We start from the raw sequence: 18695 nt of genomic DNA on the forward strand, positions 1-18695 counted from the left end.
TTTGATGTTCAAATGAAGGAACAATTGCCCTTCTTGGAAAAGAGCCAGGCTCAGTCCAGACATATTTCTACTGATAAACCCGTTCATCTGACGTGAGATAGAAGATGGATCTTTATCAGCGCCTGACATTCTGGCTCTCCTTACCTGACCAGAGAAGTAATACAGCCCAACTGTGCGCTGTGAGCTCAGGGCATTCAGGTCATTGTCACCTCCTAATCCTGTGTGAAACCTCCACAGAATAATATTACATAACGGCACCTTGTTGTTCTACATGTTTTTTGCCTATGAATCCTGCAGGACTATTCCTCTGTCTCGTGCACCCTGAGGCCATATGTTGAATAAAAGCCTTTTCTCCCTGACAGCAACACCTCACACGCCATTCAGGGATCTGAGCAGCAATGTTCAACCGCATCCAAATACACATGCTTTTTATAGCATGCTGCTAATCCACTGACCTAGTTCAGCGGCAGGATCACTGCAACACAGATATCTACTCCTCCACTTTGCAGCATGTTGTCTTTTTTGTTTATTACCTTGTTTTTTTGCCACATGGATTTAAAAATGAATCAACAATCGAGTCCTGATCTCTCAGATCCTTTCAGGTCCCTGAAAGCACCTGCTGGATGTAGGGTAGTAGGGTAATTACTGTTCCACTCAAAAGTACCCCTTTTGTCAATGCGAGAAAGTAGTCGGGGTGGCATTGGCGCAATGAGGGTGTAATCCTCGCAGTCAGAGTATCGAAGACCCCTCCGGTCATGCCTGGGGTGCCTTGTGAAGCTCAGCACAGCCCTGTGCTTCAGTGGACAGCAGCTGCCTACTGCCTAGGCTCAGGCCTCTGCATCTGTCAGTGACAACAAATGACTTTGACACGCACACACACACAACATTCAAGTCACGCTTCCCAAGATTTGTTTTGTAACAGCAAAAACTAAAATACTGTCTTGGAGGATTAACCATTTGTAAAAGCCCTGGTGTTGCGAACCACAAACTAGAGCTCCATTCAGCATGAAATCAGAGAGGGAGGAGCAGGACCTGCCCCACTTAGGGTGCAGTTCACAGTGGATGGGCAGGTGTGTTTCCTGGGGGCGTTTCAGCATGCCTGTAGAAACTTCTAAGAAGTCTAGTTACCGTCCCAGAGAGGAGATACTGCCACGGTTCCATCACACATGCCCTCTGAAGTGATGACAGCAAGGATGTATTATGATCATGCATTCCTGCTTTGGTGTGGTAAGTTTTGAAGTTACCATGAGGTTTAACTTTCAGCACCTACGTTCAAATGGATTGCCAGGACCTCCTCAAAGCATGTTTCATTTTTATTATCATTCAAATTTTTAGTGAATTTGAACTTCAGAGACCTTCTTCCTCTACCTCCCCTCCCCTCAGTGTTGCATCTTAGCCTGCAGGGCTATCCACCACCATTACCTAGGTAGTGAAGCAGCAGGGCCTTGAGAACATCCAATAAAGCCATTTGAATTATGTTAATCATTTAACCATATGAACAGGTATGTGCCAGATTCCCATCTAACATAGATCAGATGCTAAATGACATTCAGACATTAAACTTACTGTGCTGTGTAAGGTGGATATACTAGATATTTGAGCAAGTAAGTGCAGTCCTTTATAACTCACTCCATTGTGCACCTCGCAGGACCTGGGTTCAAATCCTGATGCAGTATCTTTCTTCTGTGACTCGGTTGTGTGTGCAGTGTTTTGGTGCCAGAGGGGTACTTTGAGGTGGATATACCAGATCTTCAAACAACTACAAGTTAAGTCCTTGTGGTTCACCATGCAGTGTGCTAGTCATAAAGCTGGCAAGTCCTGAGTTCAAATCCTGGTGGAGCCATTGTCTTCTGAAAATCTATTGGTTGTCTACAGTTTATGTGCCAGAGGGGGCAGTTTAAGGTTGACATAGCAGGTCTCTGTGCAAGTAATACAAGAATCCTCTGTGGCTTACTGAATGTTATGCTTGTCTGGAAGCTATCAGGGCCTGTGTTCAGATCCTGGTGCAGCATCTGTTTCTTGTAACTGTTCCTGCTGTTTAAGTGCTGGAGAGGGCAGTGTGAGGTTGATATACAACATATTCAAGCACGTGAGTATGTAGTCCCTTGTGGCTTACTACATGAAGTTCTGCTCTACACCCCGGTTCAAGTCCTGGTGCAACACCTGTCTTCTGAAAATCAATTGTCTGTGGTGTTTTTAGTGTAAGAAGGGTCAGTGTAAGTTTGATATACCAGATCTTTGATCATGTCAGCACCTAGTCTTTTGTGCCTCACTGCATGGCATGTTGGTGTAGAAGTTAACAGGGGTTCAAATCCTGGTGAAGAACCTCACTTCTAAAAATGTCTTGATCCAGTACTTGTACTTTGTTTTAGGGTCACATCACATGATGTGCATCATGTGACTACAGCCTCGGCTCCACTGGTTTGAGCGCCGCGTCGCGCCGGAGTCCAGAGCTGATTGTAAACCAGGCCGCTGAGATCCGTCCTGATGAGCTGTGGGACTGTGGGTTTGATTTGTGTTAAAAACAGAGACAGAAATACTAGAGCTTCACAGCCTGACGAGAGAGGATTTTGTTTCTGTTTTATTCTGTGTGTTTTACATGATTGTAAACAGTGTAATAAATACACGTTTCTGTTATAGAGCTGAACGTGTAGAGACAACATTATATTCAGACAAACATGTTCCCATAAGAATACGTTTCCATGCGCAACAATAAAATAAATAGCGAATATCTATTGTTATTATCATCGTCATTTGTGCTGGTATATATGTATTTTAAACGGCACAGCGTGACTCCCTTCACTTATTACTCTTACTACAGATTTGTAACTGCAAACGATACTTTTTGCCGTATTATTTATAATGTACTTATCAGACGTCCTTAACCAGCGCAAGTTACAGTTGAAACAAAATACACACGTTTCACATTAATCATCCAGATACAATATAGCAGCTTTAATTGAACTACAGTGCGCGTCTCAGTCATGGCGTTTATGGCCACATTTATTAAACCAGCCCTTAATGTTTTAGAGGGAAACCCAGATCTGCTGTATTAATTTATTCATTCATTGATCTTGTCAATGGACACGTTAATGAATCGTGTTCCTTCACACTGACTGTCTCTGGATTGTCCTGCACACATTCACACACACAGCCTGGACACCAGCTGGCATACAGTATTAATACCATCGGCTGCTGATGCGATTATTATCCTTCAGTTTATTGTAACTAGTCTGTGAATCACAGTGTTTAATGCACTCAGATATTAACTGTATCAGTCATTGTCTCTGTACGTGGATTTCACTCCATGCTGCTAATAAAACTGTCATTTCTTCGTGATCGCACCGGCACTTGAGATTATATCTCCCGACACAATGTGTCTGCTGTCCTCCTGTGTCTCAGTCAAACTCACTCCCTCTGACAGTGACTCGTGTCCTCAGTGGACGGACGTTACGGCACGTCCAGCAGCAGCCAGTGGAAATGGGGCACTATACACCTGCCACGTAACTGATAGTTCATCCAACAACCCCCCCCAAACTGCAGCAGACACAAACACTATTGCTAAAGCCACTGGACACCATTGCATAACTGCACACATCACATTAAGCTGAACACTTCAGGGGAGGAATTAGACATGAATCTCCGGCAGCTGAAGGTCAAAGATGGACAACTTAAGCATGGAGGGGAAAACAGACACTTGCTCAAATATAATCCCTCTGTTCAGAGATGCTCTGGGGAAGGAAGTAGCGCTTCTGAGGGCTGGAAAGAGGAGGACGCATTTTAAGACCATATTCATAATAAAGACTCCTACATTCTTTGCATTTAACCAGCAACAAAAGAGTGCAGACAATTGCAAATCTAAACTGGACACAATCCAACTACTGAAGAATGTAGGAGGGGACCACAATTACTGCGTTTCTCATGTTCCAGCCAATTATACAATATATATTATTTCCAATTAAGCCTCCTCAAATCATTGAAGTTATCCTACTACTAATAATAATGATATTAGTCATAAATATAGACATCCTCAACCACACTGACACACTGAACACATTCAGGATTTCAAGAAAAACAATTGCATTTATGTAGCTGCATGTCTCTGACAATTCAATTAGTCACCTGTACTTACAAATAGGTCTCTTTTCTTTTTTTACTTCAACTCTGATCACACTTAAATAAATAAATAAATATGTACCTTCTAGCCATTAGGGAACCTTTATGATGTCTTCCAGACTTTTATTTCCCAATGCAAAAGAAACCACGATTAAAGAGATGGTGAATATGGAACAGCCACCAAAATCAACTGATGGCTCTCCATTGATCTAAGAATAGTAACTCACATCCAAACACGTTTAAACTGGGTTTGAAGCCATGCAACACCAACATAGACTAGTAAATATAAAATGGAGTGTATTAAGAACACTAATTGAAATAAAGGTAAAATAAGTGTGACAAAAGGTTTAAAGTTAGCTCTCATCGTACTCTCTTCCCAGTAGCCCCGACTCCAAATGAATGGTCATTACCAGAAATTGCACCTTTTTATATATATATATATACCTATACACACACACCTATATATATAATACATTATGGTAGATTCAAGGTAAATTCTAATTAATAAAGCTGCAATGCTATAAACAATTATTTCACAAACCATTTAACACAAAAATACCAAAACAAATACAGCAAAGAATACAAATAAATGTATCAAAAACAAATATCTCCACGATTGTAATACAAACACATGCTCCACCAATTCTTCTATAGCTAATACTGTAGCTGTATAATCATTTATTCAAAGTAACACTCACCGATAGCTGACAAATTTGTCTCATCTGCCTGCACAACAAATACACTTTCACGCGATACAGGCAATCTAACTGCTCACCTGGATTGTTCTGGATGTCCCTTTGAAAACACGTTCATGTTGTCCTGGTCTCTCTGACAAGTGTTTTAAATCTGTGTAGCCAGAGTTTGTCCACATGGTCTCTCCCCCAAATAAGGAAAACGAAAAGCGATTTTCCAGTGAAGCTTGTGTTAAAGCATTGTTTTCTTTTTGAACAATTCTGTATTAAAAGCCCTATTTTTTCCTTTTCCCATTTGGGTGATCACAAGATATGTGGCTTGATGGGGACCTAACCATTTGATGTTGATATTTTCTTCAAATGACAAGAAAGAAAAACTATTTTCTAACAAGAAATTGAGTCTGTTAATTTTGATAATGTTTGTACAGTACTCAAAACATCAGTATCTCACTGACAAGTGGGAAATTACAAGTTCATGCGCTGTAAGGCAGGGGCCGAAGAGTCCCTTCTGAACGCATTAAAACTCTAAACTCGTGCAGTGAAGGGCCATATTTGTGTGTGAACGACAGTTAGGCCCCACCAATCTCACGATTGCTCGACCGCGTTCTCTACCTTATGACCTTGATGGCTTGTCATAGAAATGATGTGTCTGGTTTGTTTCTAAGCATCCGCCTTGGAGAACTGTTTTGGTTTTATGTATTTATTTTTACTTTAATCCCTGGCCCCACTGGCCCATAAAGACGGGCCGCTGCTGACACTCTCTATCTAGTACCAGCTTCACAAAGTAAAGTGTTAAAATCAGCAACACATTAAAAATATTCTGCAGGGCGGCAGCATTGGGAAAAATATTTATCTTACCCACAGCTAGCACTGCTCTCTGCTAAAGGCCCAGCACTTGCTTCTGCAGTGTTATTTTTGTCGCTGTTGATGCTCTCCTCACAATTAGTAGTGTTCTTGTCTTTTTAGTGGAACTTTAAAAAATATATATCTAATATATCTAATCTATATTGCTTCTGCCTATTTTCCATTTTGCAGCGGTTTGTGAGCAGTGTTGCCAGGTCCTCTCCTTAATGTCCCCCCAAATTGGTCCTAACAATCCCCCAAATCACATATTATCCCCCCACAATTTGAAACAAAGTGAGGTCCAGGGGTGCTGCTGGTGGAGTGTGAGGTAGGGGGCGGTGCTGGTGATTTCAGGTCTGGTGGGGGGGTGCTCATGAAGTGTGGTCAGGGTTCCCCCTGGGAATATTACTGGGGAGTGAGTTAGTCCATCTTCACTGTTCAAGGGCAGGCTTAATATTTCAAAACTTAATGAGAGCACTTTTCTCTCAAGGATAATTTGAATTAATTACACATGCAACATGATTGATAATATGTCATGTTCAAAGTACCAGCTGCGGTATTCAAACCCATAACCCCTCACTGAGCCTGCCCAGTTTTCTTGCTAATTACACAAACTTGTTACTTAACACAGTCCTTTCCAATTGTTTCTACAAACCATATGATCTTTCCACTTTCTTCTGAATAAAAAAAAGACGATCCTCATAGTAAGAATTCTAAAATAATATATATTTATGTGACATAAATTAGACACTAGACAAGTTACTTTGGGACCAACTTCTAAGCCTGCCCTTTTTGAACATCTCACTGTTAATTCAGGCCCCTGAGAGGTACAGATGGGCTATCTGTCAGCCTTTACAATGGCCCTGCACGACGCACACAGTGAAAGGCTGCTGAGGGTGGAATATCCTAATCATTTAGGTAATTACACACCTGGACCTGACAGCACAAAGTGCACCTAGGTCAGCCTCCAGCACAAAGCAAACATATGGCCCAGCAGATTGCACTTCGTCCTGGCCCGCCCACTTCTAAGAGATGGCTAAAGGCACATTCAGACAACACTGACACAGTCAATAACAGAGCTATGAGGTAGGAACCACCAAGGAACCACGATGACAGCAGGACAGAGAGCTGGGGGTGGTGCATGGACGTTCAGTCAGGGGGTATGCCAGCGACGCAAAGGCAGGAAGAAGCTGCCCCAGCACATCACCAGGTTGCTCCAAATGTCCTTTTTGGATCCTGGGAGGGGGCAACAAATCCCGTAATGAAGTAGATTAAACAGTCCACTGAAAACTACAATAAACGTCAGGATGGCCCTTTCATTCACACTAGTTCAGTTTAATCCCGAATTCTATTAAAAAAAAATATATATATATATATATATATATATATATATATACACTCACCTAAAGGATTATTAGGAACACCTGTTCAATTTCTCATTAATGCAATTATCTAACCAACCAATCACATGGCAGTTGCTTCAATGCATTTAGGGGTGTGGTCCTGGTCAAGACAATCTCCTGAACTCCAAACTGAATGTCTGAATGGGAAAGAAAGGTGATTTAAGCAATTTTGAGCGTGGCATGGTTGTTGTGCCAGACGGGCCGGTCTGAGTATTTCACAATCTGCTCAGTTACTGGGATTTTCACGCACAACCATTTCTAGGGTTTACAAAGAATGGTGTGAAAAGGGAAAAACATCCAGTATGCGGCCGTCCTGTGGGCGAAAATGCCTTGTTGATGCTAGAGGTCAGAGGAGAATGGGCCGACTGATTCAAGCTGATAGAAGAGCAACTTTGACTGAAATAACCACTCGTTACAACCGAGGTATGCAGCAAAGCATTTGTGAAGCCACAACACGTACAACCTTGAGGCGGATGGGCTACAACAGCAGAACACCCCACCGGGTACCACTCATCTCCACTACAAATAGGAAAAAGAGGCTACAATTTGCACAAGCTCACCAAAATTGGACAGTTGAAGACTGGAAAAATGTTGCCTGGTCTGATGAGTCTCGATTTCTGTTGAGACATTCAGATGGTAGAGTCAGAATTTGGCGTAAACAGAATGAGAACATGGATCAATCATGCCTTGTTACCACTGTGCAGGCTGGTGGTGGTGGTGTAATGGTGTGGGGGATGTTTTCTTGGCACACTTTAGGCCCCTTAGTGCCAATTGGGCATTGTTTAAATGCCACGGCCTACCTGAGCATTGTTTCTGACCATGTCCATCCCTTTATGACCACCATGTACCCATCCTCTGATGGCTACTTCCAGCAGGATAATGCACCATGTCACAAAGATCGAATCATTTCAAATTGGTTTCTTGAACATGACAATGAGTTCACTGTACTAAACTGGCCCCCACAGTCACCAGATCTCAACCCAATAGAGCATCTTTGGGATGTGGTGGAACGGGAGCTTCGTGCCCTGGATGTGCATCCCACAAATCTCCATCAACTGCAAGATGCTATCCTATCAATATGGGCCAACATTTCTAAAGAATGCTTTCAGCACCTTGTTGAATCAATGCCACGTAGAATTAAGGCAGTTCTGAAGGCGAAAGGGGGACAAACACAGTATTAGTATGGTGTTCCTAATAATCCTTTAGGTGAGTGTATATATATGGAATTTTTATTTAAATAAGACTCTTGTCATGACTCTTTTAGCAAACACAAACAAACCAACCATTATATCAATATATAAATTAACAAATATTTTATCCAATTATGAACTTTGCTTGACTACAATAAGATACAATAAGGATGTAAATCTTATTGTATGTTCCCAAAGCGATACTTCAGCTGAGGGTAAACTACACTATGTAACATAATTTTAGTTCCTGGGTAGTAAGTGTTATTTCCTAATTGCTTGTGCCTCAAAAGTATAGAAAATGGCTATTAATTCCCACAAACTTTGCTTTTGTGACCAGGACAGTGATATTTTGAAATGTAACTATTTCCAATGAGAAAATTGGCAAATTTGTGTCTTTTCATTCAATAAAGTCAGAAGAAACAACATATGAATCCAAATTAACGTGTTTATACTGAAATAATCCAAAAATGACTACAAAAGATTTAGAAGTGAGTAGTTTTTCAAGATTTACGATTATACTGTAAATATTTATGTGAATGAAAATACATAAATTCGCCCGTTTTCTCATTGGAAATAGTTAAATTTCAAAATATCCTGTCCTGGTCACAAAAGCAAAGTTTGTGGGGAATAATAGCCATTTTCTATACTTTTGAGGCACAAGCAATTAGGAACAAAAACAAACAACAAAATGTGTTACACAGTGCTATCGAATCTATGGCTGTATAAAGCTCTCCCCGCCTATGGCAGGACAGACCAGGCTTGACTTTAATAGTCACTGAGTCTCCTCAGCGAGAGCCCTTACACAAGAGCCTGGTTTCTTTTTGTTTGTAAGATTGCCCTCCCTTTTAATTCAATGCCTCTCTCTAGAGTGCGAAGGAGGACATTTTTCACAGCCTGGAGATTCTTGGGTAAAATGTTCTCTCTGCTATGTCTGCAGTCAGGCACCTTCTTCAGTGGGGCCTTATAAATCAAATTATTAGTAATCCTTTGACTAATAAGATGAATAACCTAATGATAGGAACAGATTCTTTCACATGTACATAACATAAATTAAATAAATTAAACCCTGAAAACAAGGACATTGTGTGAGATCTGTAGACATGCTTTTGTCTGCTTTGGGTTGCATGTAACTGCTTGGACCTCGGCTCTGCTTGCATGCTGTCCATTTGCTTGCCATCCTTAGTGCTGCTCAGCAACATCATGGCAGCAGACTGCCAGCCAGTGGGTGGGCTCTCGCAGGAGGCGGTTTTAGAAGGTCGACTGTGTAATGAACTGCACCATTCCTGAGCTCCTCATCTTCATGGAGGAAGCTGGAGAGCTGTGTATTCAAGCCTCAGAGAGCTTCAGCAGCTTTGGTTATGTGTCAAAAACAAAGTTGCGCTGGTGCTGCCTCACCTCTCTGTGAATGACATTGACATGCTTGGTAAACTGTGAAATAAGTCCTGTCTGTCATTCAGCAGACTTGGTGAAAGGAGCCCAGAAAGAAAAACACAAAAACGCTTTCTCAAGAAACATGTGGAGTGGTAAATGGAAACGCTCCATTTATGTACGAACCAGGGAATTGCATAACTTTAAACACCTTTCAAATGGAGATGCTGACATTAATCCCGGCTTATATAAGGAACCTTAGATCCTGTAGCACAACCTTGCAAATGTGACACACAGCTTTGAACATCCCGAGAGCAGACTAATCCCCGGTGAGGAGGAAGTGCCTCAATAGTTGTTAAATACTTACAGAAAACAAGAGAAGGAAAAAAGTGATGCAAGTTCCTTATTGCAAAACCACTTATTTTTTTGCCACTTTGGGAACAATTATTCAGCCAACTCCACATATCCAGAGATTGTTTAATAACAGAAGACGCACATTCAGGGTGTGTGAGAGTGACACTGAACACAGTACAGCCTGCAAACAGTCCATTATAGTTCCCATGTCACAAGCAACAGTGTGTGCAGTTCTAACCTTGTGGCACCTCTTGGTCAGACCAAACGAGCAGGGCAGCTTGAAAGAAAATGACGTGTTTGAGGTAGGCAGGAGCTCCTGGGTGTGGTGCAGTGCAGACTCAATCCGGTCCAGATTGAAGAGGTTATTGTGGTATTCTGTGAGATTATGTGTGTGTGTTTTTCTTCTACATTACAGGTGAGAATGATGTGTATTGACTAGATTACGGAGAACAGAGCCGGACAATAATTAGTGACTTTAGAGAGCGGACATGTCTTTTCTCCACTTTGCCATTTTCTTTTCCAACCTTTTCTTCTGATGTCTGCTGGCATTGTCAGTCTGAGTCGTATAGAAGACCTGCCTGCCTCAATAAGCACACCGAGATTCCTACTGTACTTCTGGATAGAGTGTAAGATCGTTTGATATGAGCTACCAGAGAAACACGCTTCCCTTTAACTTCTAAAGGGGTTTCGCATGCCTTCATGGCTTAGAGATGCGCCGATTCCCTACATAAACAAAACAAGCACGTTGACTGACTGAACTGTTTCAATCTGGCGTAAACAGGGGGCTCATAACAGACCAGCAGACAGGACTCTTTTCAGTTCCCTGCAAAGACGTGGACAAGACTCACACACCTTTAATTTGTGTATCAAAGAAAATGACATGCAACGGTATTCCTACTGACCAAGACCATCAATACCTCAGCAGGACCAGCTACCCTTACTAAGAGCTTGCTGTGTTGTGAAGGTGCAAATCAGAAGAACAAACTGATACAACATGTCCTCCATGTGAGATTTGCAAGATGGTTGCAAGATGGAACCAACCCTGGGTTCACTGGGCAGCTGGCAGTGCTGTAAATGTGCCCTCACTCTCAAGCCCACTAGGAGGCAGCCCTTATCTACTGGGGCAGACTTTCCTCAAAGCAAGTGCGGCGATCCCTGTTGCAGCGTGCTTGAATCACAAAGAGCTGAAAGGTGGAAGATTTCTACAAGAAATCTCTGCTCATCCCTTGCTCTCAGAAAAGTGGACATCTTCCATATTTTTGAATGCAGACACAAGCAGTCACCGTCTGAACTGCACAGATGCGGGGTTCAAATCCTAGATGTTTGGGAGGGTTGAAGGAAAGCTTTTCTGCTTGCTGCACAGTGATATTTTTGAAGCAAGACTGTGAGCCAGTGAGCCGTAAACCATAAACACAAAAAACAGCTCAGAGTGACAAAGACACATTTCCCAGTGAAATACCAGGTGTATATAGCTTAACAAATGTCTTTTTATTATTATTTTTTAAAATTTTTACAAAACAAGACGACTACTGAAAAGTTAGTCGACAGAACAGATCGTTTTGGTGTTTGTACAGAACACATTTTCTCACTACTCAGGAACACTTCTTCAAGACGATTGGAACAATCCCTTCGAAGGCCGTCCAATCACAAGCCTTCTTAGCAAAAAACACATTCCAATTGGACCGCAAACCAGAAGGATCCGAAGACAAGACAAACAAGCAGACACATCCTCTGCAGAACTCTGGAGTCTGATTGGCTCTTCCCTTTCAGTGTGTGAATTCTGATTGGGTGGTTAACAAAGATTGTGCTTAATGTTTTGTTGTTGTTGTTTATTGATGACAACAAAAGAGTGCAATTGTATTTATGCTTTTAAAGGTATACTTTCTACAAAAGATTGGCACATTCAGACATGAACTTTATAATATCGGACAATAATTGACAGGTTGTTGTTTTTCTTCTTTCTTATAAATACAATATATTTTCTTTTTTTCGCTGCACCCGAAACCCACATAGAAACCTTACAAAGATGGCTATTTACATGTGGAGATGAGGGATCAGACGCACGCAACCCAGGAGTCATAAATAATAATAAAAAAAAATAGTCCATAAACCTTATTGAACCAGGCAGATAATAATCCTGTACAGTTCTCGTCTTTTCTTCAGGTGTTCTGCTTTCACGGAAGAAACCGGGAGCTGGGGTGGAAGTGGAGGCATCACAGGGTCCTTGAAAACACTACTCTATGGCAGACTCCTGCTCCTGTTTATCTCATTTCCTGAAAAATAAAGCACAGAAGAACAGGAATTAGTAGGGAAACTGGGTGGAAAGCTTTTGCAATTCCTTCTTGTATTACTTAAAATTTTACTGTGGATGACATAAACACTGTAAAGCGTGCACTGTTCAGAAAAGACTGTGTAAGAGACTCAGCACCCCCTACCTAACAGAGAGTGTCAGTGCAGCAATGTGACAATATATATACACATCAGTTTTTATATGAAAACCTATTTAATCAAACAACTGAGAGGGAATACATGTGGAGGGTTGGGAGAGGAGAGGAACTTAAGCAGGAAGAAAAACACAGCCCCCAGCAGAGGAGTCCCCCCCATTAAGGCCCCACTGAGAGCCCTCTGTCCAAGTGGAAGAGATCAGCTTAACCGGTGAGACAGGAAGAGTGTAACCTGAGACTCCTCCCCTGCAGGACAACACAGTGCCCTTTTGTGTGTGCCGGCTCTGATGTTCCCGTGGACGCCCGAGAGCGCAGGCTCAGTGGCGGGGCTGCGGCTCTGCAGAGGGGGCGACCTGTGGGCCGGGCTTGACTTAACTAATGCCATCTCTCCGCAGTAGACACTCTTTCTGGTTTATTCCTTAGAGAGCCTCAGTGGCTGCAACCTATATTTTTAAGATTCCTTTTAAACAATCATCATCATCATCATCATCATTATTATTATTAGTAAGATATGGCATTTGCTGTACAGTCTGTATGAACTGTTCAAGGTCTTCCCTTTGCTGTACAAGGTGCTTGAGGACCATTTTCAAGTGAATTTGCTGATCCAAATGAAAGATCTATATACCATATGTATACACACACACACAAACACACATATATACACAAAATTCGCATTTTACAAACTAAACATTCCTTACATTGCTAACATTGCTGCAGCTTAAAAGCTGCCCCTCCTCTGTTTTTAGCAGGTCTAGAAGAATACACTTAATTATTTTTCTGCCTGGTGCACAGTGCCAGTGGGTTAGATAGATAGTGAGAGAGGAGAGGAGAAGACCGCAGTGGGTATTCAGGTCTGCAGGCTGGTAATGGAAGCTGGCCGGTCAGGATTCCTCTGTAGGGGAGGGAAGGGAGAGGTCCTGGCCTCCACCTGGTCACATAACCTGAGCCTGATCCTAATCTTAACCCCCTCAGCCTGTGACTCAGGGCTCTCTGCACTGGCAGAAAGTCATTGGGGTCTTCTGCTCTCCATCCTTAGGGTGAACGCACACCTGGATGGAAAGCCCTGAGGTTTTCCTTTTTTCTTTCTTTTGTTGCACCAGATTCAGTTTCTTTTAATTTTTGTTGGAACATTTCTCATACTTCAGCTCTATGAAGTGATGGGTGACATCCCTACGCCATGGCTCCACCCCCCCCCCACCGAGAAGACAGGGGTGGAAACGCTAGAAGACCACATTCCTTTCAGGAGTCAGGCAGTCATTAAAGACAATGAAAAATACCACTGTGGAATCAGCCGAGTGTGAAGATAAGCTTGACTGACTGTGGTGTTTTCACCGTAGCCGAGCACGAGCCATGCATCCAAAATGAAAAAAAAACATGAAAAAGTATGCTTCAAGCAGAATGAATGATGGATGTTTCAGACAAACTAAAAGCTGAAGAGCAGAGTGGGGTGGGGCTTGATGGCTGGCGTCAGCTGAAAGAGGTGCGTTTGCTGAGGTCTAATCACACTTCCTGCAGCCCCTGGAAACTCAGGCCATTGGAGGAGTTCGATCTCCCCTTCTCAGTGCAGTGACTGCCAGGACAGGGAGACAGGACAGGATGCCCGGAGTGACCGCTCCTTACCTCACGCTCTGCGAGCCCCCTGTGCCTGCCTGGCCCTTGACCCCGTGACCCCGTGGACCCTCTTGAAGATGAACTTCCGGCTGTGGAACAATTGCTTGACATCTGACTCCGGGACAGGAAGCTGGGTTTGTTATATGGGAAGATGTCCTCGTCTGTGGGAGACAAGGCACTGTGAGCCTGGTGTGAACAACAGGGTCCTAGTTTAACCACCGTCCTTCTCCTCCCCCCAAAATTTTCCCATGAAACAAAATGCAGTGTGAAGGACAAATCACAAGCAGCCGTCTACTTGGATGTCCTGATCACAAGGCCATTTTACTTGCTTATTTCCATTGGGAAGGACTGCCTCTGGACAGTCAGTGATAAGGAGCTGGTGCACTGCTGTACAAATCTGGCCATGCGCATGTGTGCCTGTATACATGTATGTGACTGTGTGTTGATGCGTTTTTGTGCGTGTACAAGGGCGTGTGTGTGGGCGTGCAGGGCCTCACCATCTCTGTGCCGCTGTGCTGAGGCCTTCCTGTGGGGGGCGCTGTGCTCCGCTCTTCGCTCCATGGATGAGGGTGCGCTCCCGTCTCTCTCCAGCGACGTCCGGCTGCAGTCTGCGATGCCCGCCAGGTGTTGGGGCAGCTCGTCCGCAGGGGGGGGCTCCGGGGGGGGCGGCAGGTCTGCACAGACATCCCAACACACACTGTAAGAAGCTAAGCCCAATGGGACACGGCGTCCACTTTAGTGTGTTTAGTGCAAGCTGCTGATTTGGACAGCGCCAATGTCTCCTTCAACATGTTAAAATTGACTTGACATCCCAATTTAGTGAGTTTTTCATTACGTCCTCTAATTCTATTACAGGTAAAAGGAGATCCTTTTCTTCTGACCACATTTTTATCTTTTCAAATGTTTCACCGATGCCCTGATGGTCTATCACATGCTCAGAGGAACAGGCCGTGTGGCAGCAATTGTAAAAATTGATTCCGAAGTATATTAGGACAAAGGGACAGGACTCTCCAGGGGCCTCAGTGTCTCTGTCCTCTCTCAGGGCCAGCTGGGCCAGGACTCACCTCCTTGGTTTAAGTCTCGCCTGAACTGGTTGGTCTTGGCCGCCTTTTTCTTGGCTCGTGACTTCTGTCCTGGCGGCGTTTGGGTGCTGTCTGCAGGGGAGGGGCGCGCCCGGCCTGTGGCACAGAGAAGACACTTAATGCTTTATTCCCCCCATCACCACTCATTGCTGCCTGATCTCCTGCACCCCACTATTAATTCTCACGTGCAATGTGGTAAATATAGAAGTGCTGTTTTTTGACAAATAAAAATACATATCATAACAATCTCCCCTCAGTAACCACAGCAAGTGTTTTTTTACTGGCCCACTGCGGGACAGAGGAATGATGGACAGCTATGTATGAGGTTATATGATTAAGGGTTGTGAATATGTACTGATCTAGCCTGTCTGTAATTATGAATCATTACTGACTACCCCATTACACTGCAACAGACCCCCAGAAAACGACAAGTTCTTTACAAGCCCCATAAATCAGGCTTTAAACTACAGCAGTTTTGCAACAATATTTAAAGTACCTCTGTGAAAGTTGTATGGGTTATTTCTAAAGGACTATAACATTTCCAATGCAAGTATGTTTTTGATTTTTTTCCTCTCCATCTTTTGAGTTTAAATAAATCTTAGACCTCCAGACAAATTATCAGGCTCTCTACTAAAAGGTTAAAAACAGTGACAGAGCGAATATGCACTGCGACCATTCACTGACTCCGGGGGCGAATGGTTAGTACTAAACATAGTACCTATATGATCTAACAGCCTGATACACTATTGAGATAAAAGGTTCTTAGCTCAGATCACAGACACACATAATCACTGCTAAATAACCAGTAATGACACGTATTAACTGGTGCAACTATACGTCAGGCTTACGACTTCATATATATACATATATTAGAAAAATAGATTAGAAAACACAGAAATAAGAACACAGAGTTAATTAATTTTAATTTCCAAAGTTACGCTGCCCAGAGAGTTTCTGTGCCATGAAGAGATTTAGTTGGCGATTCAGAACAATCTGTGCTAACTGTATTCTGGGTCATGTGTCAAGCTGATGTCTATAAGGAGTTCAATACTCTACCCCCAGTGAGCACCACCGACTGACTGCACAGGAAGTAACGATCCTGCTTTGCCAAAAAGTAGTTTGTTTTCACATGAGGGAGGGATAGCATTTGAAAGTCATATATATATAGACGGGTGACAAATTAAAGGAAAAAACAACATAAAGTGTCTCAGTAAGCTGTTGGGCCACCACGAGCCACCAGAACAGCTTCAATGCTCTTGGCACAGATTCTAGAGTCTCTGAACTCTACTGGAGGGATGAACACCATTCTTCCAAAAGATATTCCCTCATTTGGTGTTTTGATGATGGTGGTGGAGAGCAGTGTCTAATGCGTCAGTCCAAAATCTCCTATAGTTGTTCAATTGGGTTGAGATCTGGTGACTGTTTAGGCCATAGCATACGATTCACATCATTTTCATACTCATCAAACCATTCAGTGACCCTCGTGTCCTGTGGATGGGGGCATTGTCATCCTGGAAGAGACCACTCTTATCAGGATAGAAATGTTTCACCATAGGATAAAGGCGATCACTCAGAATAACTTTGTCATGATTTGCAGTGACCCTTCCCTCTAAGGGGACAAGTGGACCCAAACCATGCCAAGAAAATGCCCCCCACAGCATAACAGAGCCTCCGGACCCCCTCATTGTAGGGGACAAGCAGTCAGGCCTGTACCGTTCTCTTGGTGTCGCCACACATGCACTAGCTCACTTGTTGAGAACACTAGCCAGTTGAGCAGTCTTTGTGACTGAAGCTCCTGCAATTTGTGCCCCAATAATGACCCCTCTTTCAAAGTCACTTAGATCCTTTCCTCTTGCCATCTTGATCCAAAATCGAGGTCAACTGGGCCTGCTCAGCATTTTTATACATGCCACAGAGCATGACAGGATGTTAATTGCTTAATTGTATCATGCAGTACACCTGTGTGGAGGCATCTGCATTCGTTATGTTCCTCCACTCATTTATTCAGGTTTTTCTATTAATTTGTCACCCATCTGTATTTACTCTATACAATAAGGTAAATAAGGTTTGGAGTTTTGATTTAAATCCCACCCATACTGGTTTGATTCTGTTCACTTTGTATTGGTGTTTGCTAGTGAATATCTCAGGGCACATCAATAACAGACACAGTGGCTGCAGACTCACCTGGTCCTGTGGAGTTGACGTTGTCTGCGCTCAGTGCCACCCCCTGGCTGAGGTCCCGGCGGTGCCCGGGCCGGTGGGGGGAGCTGGGGTCCGGCCCCTCCTGCAGTGTGGCCAGGTTGGGATTGGACTGGGTGAGGGGGGGGCTGGGGGCACGTGGCACAGGAACAGGTCCGCATGGCAGCCTCCTGAACACACAGACAAACACACATGGTTCCATCAGCTCCCTGCACAAAATGACACAGTCTGTCTTTCCAGGAACTTGCAAAGACTATTGCTACGAACTGCACCACACAAATATAAACATGGAAGCAATGAACATATAAATGTTTTGAGCTCAGAGGAAGTGTCTGCTGCACTCTGTCCACTGTGTGGCGGTCTTGCTTCCGGCACAATGTAAACTACTGAACGTCTGTATATGCAGTGTCCTAACGTGCAAGGCTCATGAATATCATTTGTCATATCACAACCCTCGTAAGTCGCCCTGCACTGTCTTTTCACTGACAAACTTTGAGCCAGCAAGCTAAAGACACAGGAGCCTAATCAATTACAAAGGCGCACCGGGTGGCACTATTATGCAGCGAGGCAGAGGGAAGAGGGCAGAGGGAACAGGCAGAAGCAGAGGCACAGGGACTGCTGCACCGGCCGTACCGTGAGACCTGTGGCATGTCGAAGTGGTGCAGCCGGGGTATGTCCTCGGAAGGCCGGCCCTCGTCGCGGGGGGAGGGTGTGAGCGTGGCCGTGGACTGCTGCCCGTACGAGGCCGCTGGGGAAGAGGCCTCCCCGCGAGGAGGTGGGGCGGGCACGTCCTCCATGGACCCGTCCATCAGATAGGTCCTCTCTGGCAGGGGGGGGCACCAGTCCTCCTCCTCAGATCTGGGGAGGTCCAGGAAGAGAGAAAGGAGGTCTCAAAGATGCTGTTCAATGATACTTCTTCTTTTTGGTTATGATGTGCAGGACTTGAGAGTAGTGCTCTGACACGCTCATGCTTCAGGATCTTCACCTGCTGTGTGAATGAAACGCACAGTCTTCTGCTAAGTGATTACAATGAGTTATGGCCTTTAATATCTATGCACAACGCCGTCTGTCTCCTTCCAGACATAAACACTGACTTCAACAGCGTCCTTCAAATCTGTCTCATTAGATATTACTTCCTCCTTATTCTGCTTTGGACTAGCTGATTAAGGTTAAACTACCTCAAACTAGACAAACTGATTCCCAGATGTGTGTTTTTTCATGTATTATTATGCCTCCAAGCAAATGCAGCCAGACAGTGTAGCAAAATCAATTGAAATAGTCTCTCTTGGATATTAAATGTCTTGCCCACAGTAATCCTTGGTTTTGGCCTTTTATGTCTCTTGCAATGTGCCTACATTTCAGGCTTAGGGTGCTTTGTCACAAGCCTCAATTA

The 18695-nt window shown here is 43.7% G+C and overlaps 1 protein-coding gene across 4 annotated transcripts in view; it reads right to left on the reverse strand.

Moving 5' to 3' along the window:
- Nucleotides 1-11433: 11433 nt before the first annotated feature.
- robo3 (roundabout, axon guidance receptor, homolog 3 (Drosophila)) overlaps nucleotides 11434-18695 on the reverse strand; it is a 76605-nt gene continuing 69343 nt past the window's right edge. For all 4 annotated transcript variants that reach the window (XM_066708059.1, XM_066708040.1, XM_066708050.1 and 1 more), the window contains 6 exons: nucleotides 17936-18160; nucleotides 17288-17472; nucleotides 15086-15199; nucleotides 14519-14695; nucleotides 14031-14182; nucleotides 11434-12239 (listed from right to left, as the gene is read on the reverse strand). In XM_066708059.1, coding sequence (XP_066564156.1) covers nucleotides 12228-12239; nucleotides 14031-14182; nucleotides 14519-14695; nucleotides 15086-15199; nucleotides 17288-17472; nucleotides 17936-18160 — 865 coding nt within the window. In that variant the 3' untranslated portion in view covers nucleotides 11434-12227. The remainder of the gene's footprint in view (nucleotides 12240-14030; nucleotides 14183-14518; nucleotides 14696-15085; nucleotides 15200-17287; nucleotides 17473-17935; nucleotides 18161-18695) is intronic.

Source organism: Amia ocellicauda, chromosome 1 (genome assembly GCF_036373705.1).
Source record: "Amia ocellicauda isolate fAmiCal2 chromosome 1, fAmiCal2.hap1, whole genome shotgun sequence".
NCBI classification, from domain to species: Eukaryota; Metazoa; Chordata; class Actinopteri; order Amiiformes; family Amiidae; genus Amia; species Amia ocellicauda.